The sequence below is a fragment of the Mytilus edulis genome, chromosome 5, assembly GCF_963676685.1.
Source record: "Mytilus edulis chromosome 5, xbMytEdul2.2, whole genome shotgun sequence".
Taxonomy (NCBI): Eukaryota; Metazoa; Mollusca; class Bivalvia; order Mytilida; family Mytilidae; genus Mytilus; species Mytilus edulis.
In genome coordinates, this window is record NC_092348.1 from 3,642,052 (window position 1) to 3,652,693 (window position 10,642).

Here is a 10,642-nt window from a genome sequence, read left to right on the forward strand (position 1 = left end):
CATTAGCTACATAATCAGCTGATAATTTTATTTCACAAACATCGTGGTGATGTTATTGATAAAAATCACTCCATCAATCCTCCAGCCCTTTCACATATTAAGCAATAGATCTACTCATTATTGTAGAATATTTAATGAATATACATTCATCGTCTTATTGAATATATCGGGTAATCAGATATTTTTAGCTGACAATCTGGGTATCCCATTGGCCGGAGTCTACTGTACTACCAAAAACATGATAAAGATAGTAAATAGTATTTTTTCACTAATTTATTGACAATTTATTGACATAATACTGGTTGTAACATATTTTATTTTTGTATTTAGGTTGGTACCCCCCACCCCACCCCCACCCCAATTATGAGTGGTGTCCCTTAAATGAGGGACTGTCCCTAAAACAAGGGGTCATTTTACTGTTGAAAAAAAATAAAGTACATTTTGAAGATTTTTATTAAACTCAAAAGTGGAAAAATGCATATTTGGTACAACTTTTCTAAATGAGGGGTCAAATTATTAAAAAAGATATAAGTTTAGAAACAACAGAAAATTCTTTTGACATGTTTTGACTATTCAGTACTTTATAGATGCATAGTTCTTGGGGTAAAGTTTCATCAAATAATATGAATATAAATGACTTTTTTGGTGCTCATTTTTTACAGTGGGTTATACTGATCTTCCAGTTAGGTTAATCTCATTTGGAGTGTTGTTCCCAACCTGTTAAAGGTCCATCTTTGTGCATAATTTAAAATTGGAAATTTCAACAAGCATCTAATATTCTTACTCTGGAAAATAAACCCTGGTCTGCTAGCTTCATGTATATTTTTTCTACCGAATTAAAACTAGAATCATGCAAACAGACTTAAGAAAAAGGCATGTAAGTTAATCATACAAATATGACACTTTTTCTAGACAATCAAGATCGTGCAAAATACATCGCTAAAAATTATAACCTTTAAAAAAAAAATTTGTGCAGGAAAAACCCATATGGGAATTGGGAACTTTCAAAAGTTGGCGGGTATGTAACGAGCCTTACTTTTTTAAGCTCCATTTGTGGGCAATATGTTTTCTAGTCTGTCCGTCCGTCCTGCTTCTGGTTATAAAGTTTAGGGTCGAGGTAGTTTTTGATGAAGTTGAAATCCAATCAACTTGAAACTTAGTACACATGTGTTCCTTATGATATGATCTTCTTAATTTTACTGCCAAATTAAAGATTTTACCTAATTTTCATAGTCAACTGAACATAGAAAATGATTGTACGGATGGGAAATCCATGTACTTATGACCTTTTCTTGTTTGAAGAAAAAAAATACATTATAACGATAATGGAACAAAGCAGCCTGGGTTAGTGGGGCTGCTTTTATGGTAATTCAAGTTACCTTTTATTCACCTTCTTCCACTTCAGAGCTATCAGCTCTTTGATTCAGCTGTTATTATGATATTGTATACACATGGGATTCAAAAACAAACAATGGATTTATTTTTTTACATAAAAGTTAATTTGAATTTGTGAAAAGATACAAGCTATATAACATATACATGCATCACCCATATTTAACATTATATAATATTGTTTATATTCTATACACCTATTCTATATTAATCAGGTTCATAACAAATATTTCTGAATACTTGCACAGATTTGAATCTGATATAGTCAGAATGATTTTGCATGAATATTAGATATTTCATATTGAGGAAATGTTTCCATGAACTCATATTATACAAAATGAAATTCTATATTATTATGTTTTAATGAAATATGTATTGGTACAGCATAAGTATTACTAAAAATAAATGTTCAAAATAACGTATGATCAACATAATTCCTTTGAAGCTATTATTTTTCATTCAAAACCATGATCATGATGATGTAGGCTTCTCATTTCAAGTGTTTTACATTTGTCATTTTGGGACCTTTTAAATATATATAGCTGACTATATTGTATATGTGTTACTCATTGTTGAAGGTCATTTTGGTTGTTTATTTCTATGTCATTTTGGTTTCTTGTGGAGAGTTGTATCATTGGCAAGCCTACCACATCTTATTTTTTATTCATTCATATCTTGTTAAGGACAAAAATATGTTGATATATTTATTTTCATCTAGTGATGTTATCACAATACAAAAAAGACCTTTGTACCATTTATATGATAAAATCGGAGTTTTTAATGTAATGTAAGTTTACTGATTTTTTTAATTGATAAGTTCATTTTCGATCTGCGTCTAATAGTTACCAGTGTGTCAATAATTACATGTTAACATTATATGGTAACAGAAATATTTCTTCAATAAATTCTACCCGTAACACCTCGATACAAATGAATCCGGAAGTTGATGGGGATGACAACAGTTTCGAATGACTTTCAAATATTTATTTGAGTATATATCAATGTGTCAATGTGCAGGTTACTTTATCTAATCAATTATACAGGTGTTGCAAGTTTAAGATTTTGTATAATACGTTTGATAAAACTGCTCAATGCAAAACGCACAGACATGGTGCAAATTTCTACGTTTTTTTAGGTAAACAATAAGGAATATCTTTTCTTTCATAAATTTTTGTGTATCAACACTTTAAAGGGCATCTATATTTATATTTTTATTTCGCTTATATGAACATCTGAGGTCTTCGATGGTCAACCCGACACTTACTTAGATGGCGTCTAGTGTAATACACACGAAACTAAGCTACATATACTCGAGTCCTGTAAATTAATTATTTGAGACTTTTTATAATTGGGAAACATGTGTTACATTGTTATAAATCAAAGTATCAGAATTTAAGTCAATTAGTGAAGATGAATTTGACAGCTGTTGCCCCACTAAAAGTATTAATTATTCGATGTCTGAACTTAGTGGTACACGGTAAATTCGATTTGAACGCGTCGACGTCCGGATTCATTTGTATTGGGATAATACGGGATAAAAGTTTTGATATAGAGATATGACTTTGATTAAGATTCAATATTTTATTCTATTATAGTCTCACCACATACATGCAAATGATAAGGTTCAATAGAAATACCAATATTTTACTATCTGGTTGTAATCCAAAACGTTCGTTAAAACGTATTATAGCTTCTCGTATCATGATTTGTCTTATAATGGATCATTGGTGAATCGTCGCATTCAAAAGTTGAAAAACTGTGTTTAATAATCGACCAAAGTTCAATTTCAGCGACAAACAGACATTGAAATGTCTATCATCTTTTTACAATAAGTATGTTGTTGTACGCGTCAAATACCTTTGTATGTAAATCGTACTGCTACAAATGTCTTGTAAAAGAATTCAGAATAAATATACACTCCGGTGATACCACATACAAAAACATACCAGTCTGGCTAATGATAAGTCCTTCATGGTTATATTGTTTTAAAGTACACACAACTGCAGTGCAAAGATCTGCAAAGGTTGACAAGTATGAAAATTAAGAATATGCGCTTTTCTCTAAGAATTAAAAAGACATACTGCATTATACTTGACTAAATGTATGTAAACTTATATAGATATTTTTATAGAGACAGAGAATCACTCTTAGCTGTGAAAAGTAAAATAACATAAAATCCAAAATTCGTTGAAAATTCTAAACGGAAAGACCCTAAGCAAATAGCAAAATTCAAAACCAAAATACATGTATTAAACGAAGTAATAACGACTGTCATATTCGCGACCTGGTACAGTCATTTTCTTGTGTAGAAAATGATGGATTAAATCTGAAATTAGGTCAAAGGTTATTTTGAAGGTAATGTTCTATTGGCACGTTCCTAGTGTGTATATGCTTCGCAACTTATTCGCTACATCCTTGTTTGTAGTCACTGTTCAGATTTGTATGAATGAAACTTATAAATGTGTAACTGATCGATTTTTAAGTCAAGGACTTTGTTACTTTTGGTTAATCAACAAAATATTTAAAATAAAGGAGATAATTTTTCATTTCCTCCATTTTTAGATGGTGACGTTCCCTTGTCATCATCTTATGGTGTTTATATATCTAAACTTGTGCGATTCGCTCTTGCATGTAACAACGTATTAGATTTTAGCGAGAGAAATTTATGTATTACTGAAAAATTATTACACCAGGGTTTTCGATATCACATTCTAGTCAAAACATTTACTAAATTTTATCATCGGTATAAGGAAATAATTCGTAAATATAACTCAACATGCAGACATCTTATACGTTCAGGTATTTCACATCCAATTCTTTATGATAATATTCTATACAAAGCACAAAAATGTCAGTTTTCACCTCAAAAGCATATAAAACCTTTGAACAGACTTATTAAGGATGGATATAGTTACGATACTGTTGTCAGGTCATTAAAGATTGCATATTTTGGCTTTAATATTGATTCACTTATAGGGTCTTTGCATCGGAACTAAACACATTTATTTAAAAAACAGTTGTTGTCATGACACGGGTTATGTTCTTCTCATATATTTTATGATAGTAGGATACCAAACCCCTAACGGGAGGGATTTTGCCTGATATTCGTATGATGAAGACATAATCTTCCAATCAGTTTAATTAAGGTCTGTAGCTAGCATGTCAGTTAGCTGCTAGTAGTCTGTTATTATTTATGTATTATTGTCATTTTATTTATTTTCTTTTGTTACATCTTCTGACATCGGACTCTGACTTCTCTTGAACTGAATTTTGATGTGCCTATCGTTCTGCGTTTACTTTTCTACATTGGCTAGAGGTATATGGGGATGGTTTAGTTTTCATAAACATATTTGACGAATAAACAATTTTGCGCCTGTCACAAGTCAGGAGCCTCTGGCCTTTGTTAGTCTTGTATGATTTTTAATTTTAGTTTCTTGTGTATAATTCGGAGTTTAGTATGACGTCCATTATCACTGTACTAGTATGCATATTTTTTAAGGGGCCAGCTGAAGGACACCTACGGGTGTGAGAGTTTCTCGCTGCATTGAATACCAATTGGTGGCCTTCGACTGTTGTCTGCTTTATGGTCGGGTTGTTGTCGCTTTGACACATTCCCCTTTTCCTTTCTCAATTTTATTTACCTTTATTTATTTTTTTCATAAATACACAGATTTATTTAGAATGTTTGACTGTTATTAAAAACGCAAATCTATGCGATTCATAAAGTTAAGGATCATATGAACAATGTTAGTGTATAGGTTATCAATTTATCACAGGAGTAAAATCTTTTAATGTGGCTCGTGTTGTTTATTCTTTAGTTTTCTATGTTGTGGCATGTGTACTATTGTTTGTCTGCTTGTCTTTTTCATTTTTAGCCATGGCGTTGTCAGTTTATTTTAGATTTATGAGTTTGACTGTCCCTTTGGTATCTTTCGTCCCTCTTTTAATGATGTATTCATTGCTATCAACATTGTTTTTGTTTTTAAGCCCACCTACGATAGTAGAGGGGCATTTATTTTCTGGTCTGTGTGTCCGTTCGTTCGTCTGTCCTGCTTCAGGTTAAAGTTTTTGATCAAGGTAGTTTTTTATGAAGATTTTACCCTAACTTTACGGTCCACTGAAGAAAGAAAATTATAGTGCGAGTGGGGGATCCATGTGCTATGAACACATGTGGAGTATTAAAACATAATGAACATTACTAAATATTATTGCTATAACTATACAATAATTAGAACCAAATATGTACATATGTTTGATAACTTTTACTAATTGTTTGGCTTGCACAGTTTCATGCGTTTTTTGGACCATTTTATATCGTTCAAACACTAAATGTGGGAGAACCTTACTTGCTTGTGAATGGATTTTAACTTATTTTCAGTAACTGCAATTACTCTTATTCAGGTGTTTTGTGTCATTGGTTTCTACCTCGTACCGGTTTTTTTTTTTAGCTCACCTGGTCCGAAGGGCCATGTGAGCTTTTCTCATCACTGGGCGTCCGTCGTCCGTCGTCCGTCGTCGTCGTTAACTTTTTACATTTTGAACTTCTTCTAGAGAACCACTGAATGGAATGTAACCAAACATAGCATGAATGTTCCTTATGAAGTGCTGACCAAGTGTTGTTACTTTGTAGCCGAGGCTTTATCTAAGATGGTCGCCAGCGGGGGACTTAGTTTAACATAGGACCCTATGGGAAATGCATACACACGACTTCTTTTAGAGAACCACCAAAGGGAATGTAAGCAAACATAGCATGAATGTTCCTTATGAGATGCTGACCAAGTGTTGATACTTTGTAGCCGATCCATCATCCAAGATGGCCGCCAGCGGGGGACTTAGTTTAAACATAGGACCCTATGGGAAATGCATACGGATGACTTCGTTTAGAGAACCACTGAATGGAATGAAACCAAACATAGCATGAATGTTCTTTACGAGGTGCTGACCAAGTGTTGTTACTTTGTAGCCGATCCATCATATAAGATGGCCGCCGGAGGGAGACTTGGTTTAACATAGGACCCTATGGAAAATGCATACAAATGACTTCTTTTAGAGCATCACTGAATGGAATGAAACCAAACATAGCATGAATGTTCCTGATGAGATGCTGACCAAATTTTATCTTTTTTTATATGATTTCAAAAACCCAAGTAGAGTCAGGTGAGCGATACAGGCTCTTGAGAGCCTCTAGTTTACTTTTTTTACCAGATGAGTGGAGTGTTGAGCGCTCGCTAATATATTTCCTCCAGCAACATTCTTTAGTTATCCAAAGTCAGGAACCTGTAATTCATGTTTGTCGTTGGTTCATTTCATTGTATTTGTTTTACGCAAATTATTTTGATATGAATTAGGCTGTTAGTTTTCTTATTTGATTTGATTCACATTTCTTATGCAAAAATCTTTTATAATCGACTATACGATATGAAAGGGTTTAACAACAGTACACTTGGATATAATTTGGAAAGCTGTTTGATAGTATTCATATTGGCAATAGTACGACTACTCCCCATTTCTCGTAGAATATTATGGACAAAACTTACTATAAAAAGTTAGCAATATCCTTTAATTTTACTTTACGCTATATATATGATGTTCTCTCACTAGTTAATTCAATATTTGGTGACTATGTTGACAGCATCTATCCAATTGAACTAGAGATAAAGAATATAACTGATACAGTTAAGAAGGCCTCATATCTTGACATACATCTAGAAATTGACAAGGAGGGTCTGTTGAAAACAAAACGTTACGACAAAAGAGATGATTTCAGCTTTCCAATTGTGAACTATCCATTTCTAAGTAGCAACATTCCAGCAGCACCTGCATACGGGGTATATATCTCCCGTGCATGTATGTCCTATCATGATTTTCTTGATAGAGGGTTATTACTCACAAGGAAGCTCTTAAACCAAGAGTTCCAAATGGAGAAGTTAAAATCGTCCATTCGTAAATTTTACGGACGCCATCACGAGTTGTTTGACCGTTATGGAATAACCGTTTCATAGATTATATCGGATATTTTCCTTACGTCGTAACTACTATCACCTTCCCTTTCAAGAATGTGACCTACCGAATTAGACTTTTTACCGGGTTTGTAATAACATGAGCATATGTGGGGCAGGGTCTACTTACCCTTCCGGAGTACCTGAGATCACATCAAGTTGTTAGTGGGGTTCGTGTTGTCTTTATTTCAATTTTAGCCATGGCGTTGTCAGTTTATTTACTTCATAATAAAATTAGTTGAAAACAGCAAAGGAACGATGGACATAATAGTAGGGTAACATTTAGTTTTTCTATCATATTTCTACAGTTGTTTGCAGTACACTGTTTAGGAAAATAAATAACTCCGGTTTGCATTGTGCATTTGAAAATTATACTTCATATTTAACGAAAAAACAATTTCACAGTAGTTGAATCAGCCACCTTCTACATAAGGAAAAGCAGGCACCAAGTCAGGAAAATGACAGTTGTTCTACATTCGTTTAATGTGTTTGAGCTTGAGAATATGCCATTTTTTTCTATTGAGTTAAATATATTTTGCATCAATAAATTTTTTAAACCTTCATAAAGTGAAAAACATGATCACGGAGTAGCATGTTATATATTAATTTTAAGCCCTGAAGTTGATGCTATTTTTTTTCTTTCTTTTTCAGGACGTATTCTTGCGATAATATAAACGAAAAAAAATAACAACCGAATTTGAAGTTATATTGATTTTTTTAACAACATGAAACTTATGGTCACAAACAACTGACTAAGATCTAAATACGTGCAACAAAATTGGAAAAAATAAAACCATAAACTTGATGGAAGTTAAGTAAAACCAAAAAAAATGGCATCACTTTCACCAGAAGAAGAAAACTTTGTGAGACTTAACTTGTTACTGACAGGAATTTCTCCTCGCGCAGTGCGTACCTTGTTTGATTATGAATTTGCTCCAGTTTGTCTAGATGCAACACTGAAGAAAGAGTTCAACAAACTGAGAGATCTTCAAAAGAAACGTGTAATTAATCAGTCGCAGTGGAACTTACTGACCCCAAGGTTTCCTGGTAAGTACATATAAACCGGGTTATTGCCTTACTTACTCAATCTTTTGTTTTCTATGTTGTGTTTTGTTTACTATTGTTTGTCTCTTGGTATTTTTTTGTTTTTAGCCATGGCGTTGTTAGTTTATTTTCGACTTGGAAGTTTAAATGTCCCTTTGGAATGTTTCGTATCTCTTTTATCCCTACATTTCTTGGTAAGTATGTAGAATTATACAAGTCATAGTGGAACTAATTTATCCCTAGACTTCCTGGTGAGTTCAGAGACACAAGCAGCTAAATGATAGTTACAGTAGAAATAACTTTTCGCTAGATTTCGTTGTTAGCACCGTCAAAAATTTTAAATATCAAATATCTACGTATAGTGGTATCAGTTAATATTTTTGCAATCAAAATTCATCAGAAATCTAGGAAAAGTTGTAAAAGAGAGGCGAATATAAATAAATAAAACAGTTACAAGGACAACAACTTACGATGTTGTTGACATGTTACAAAGACATAAACATGATATGTTCATTTTATTTTAATTTCGTTAGAGTGCATATAAATTGAACTAAAAATGCACATATAAAGGCCATCTAATGTAGATCAGAATTGGAAATGCCAGGAACTAATAAATGATGGTATAATAAGGTTTTTTTTTGTTCCATTCAGATAACATATGCTATCTATAACAACTTAATTGTACATTTTGTTGCTATTTCATCTAGGCGTACAAAATTTGTCTATGATGAGTTTATTTCCGTATTGTTCAGGAACCTTTTTACAAATGAAGAACATAAATCTTTTTTTTTATTAACAACATAATAATATTTATTTATCTAATCTTGTTTGTTACAAATTTAACCAAGAGTCCTACAACGTAAATCTTCTTAATAAAGGCAACAGTAGTATACCGCTGTTCGGTAGTCATAAATCGATTGAAAGGGGGAAAATCAGGGGAAGACGAAACGCGCGATTGGCGTACTAGATCATAATCCTGGTACCTTTAATAACTATTTACAAACCAATACTGAAGGAAACACATCAACTATAAGATGAAAACAACGAAACAATAGAAACAAAAAGTGCAACAAAAAACAAAACTTCAATGCAACAAAATATACTCATGGACCGAGCATCTCGCGCTTTTGTGTAAATTTTGAATATAACACTAAAATGACAACGTTACATGACAGGACTACAGTAAAAATAAATGCAAGAACATTCAGGACAGAAATATACACAACTAAACATTACAATAGGACATTTCGACATGCTAATAATAATTAAAGGTACCAGGCTGATAGTTTAATACACCATACGTACAAACTTACAAACTTCTATAGATACTGCTGTACTTATATATTATTATTTCCCCCAGATTCTCCAGATTCCAAGAACTTTGATGTTACTCTAATGAGTTTACTTCTAAGAAATCTCACAACAATAGCCCCTCCTCATGGAGGGTATGACAATTTGCCTTCATCATCAGAAACGACACCTGCTGCTGACTTGGCCAGAATAAAGTATTACAGAAATGTCCTCGCTCATCTAGATGATGGTAATATACAGAATACCGAGTTTTCCGCAGCATGGGATGATATTACTGGTGTAAGCAGCATTTAATTCATATTTTTCTAGTTAAAATTTTTTGTTATGGTCATGATAATATAATTCTGTGTTGTATATATTGAACATAGGGATACTACTATTGTCTTGATAGTTATCAAAGGTACCAGGATTATAATTTAGTACGCCAGACGCGCGTTTCATCTACATAAGACTCATCAGTGACGTTCACATCAAAATATTTATAAAGCCAAACTAGTACAAAGTTGAAGAGCATTTAGGATCCAAAGATTCAAAAAAGTTGTGTCAAATACGGCTAAGGTAATTTATGCCTGGGATAAAAAAAAATCCTAAGTATTTCGAAAAATTCAAAGTTTCTTAAATTATAGATAAGACATCAAGAAATAAGAAATAGCTTTAGATCGATATAAAAAGATGTGGTATGATTGTCAATGAGACATAGTCACAATTTGTATAAGTAACCCATTTAAAAGTGTGTTTAGGTAAAATAGCATTTTCACTCATTGCCCTCACGCGGTATTATTTTTTTTTTTTTTTATCTTTCTAACGTTCAATTTTTTATTCATGTTGAAATATCAAGATATGATATAGCACAGGGTTGAAAATTGAAACAGACACACAGTTAACGAGTTCTAGTT

The 10,642-nt window shown here is 32.6% G+C and overlaps 1 protein-coding gene across 1 annotated transcript; it reads left to right on the forward strand.

The window, feature by feature from the left end:
* The first annotated feature begins 8,221 nt into the window (after positions 1-8,221).
* LOC139522661 (E3 ubiquitin-protein ligase DZIP3-like) lies at positions 8,222-10,040 on the forward strand. The gene is made up of 2 exons (XM_071316128.1): positions 8,222-8,438; positions 9,796-10,040. Exons 1-2 carry the CDS (start codon positions 8,222-8,224, stop codon positions 10,038-10,040), a joined length of 462 nt encoding a protein of 153 aa, XP_071172229.1.
* Positions 10,041-10,642: the final 602 nt, after the last annotated feature.

What these genes read in the sequence shown, in the direction of transcription:
- LOC139522661 (XM_071316128.1), top strand. Translation starts at nt 8,222, where the DNA reads ATGGCATCACTTTCACCAGAAGAAGAAAACTTTGTGAGACTTAACTTG. An exon ending in ACTGACCCCAAGGTTTCCTG is followed by an intron (nt 8,439 to 9,795) that starts GTAAGTACATAT and finishes TATTTCCCCCAG; the next exon opens with ATTCTCCAGATTCCAAGAAC.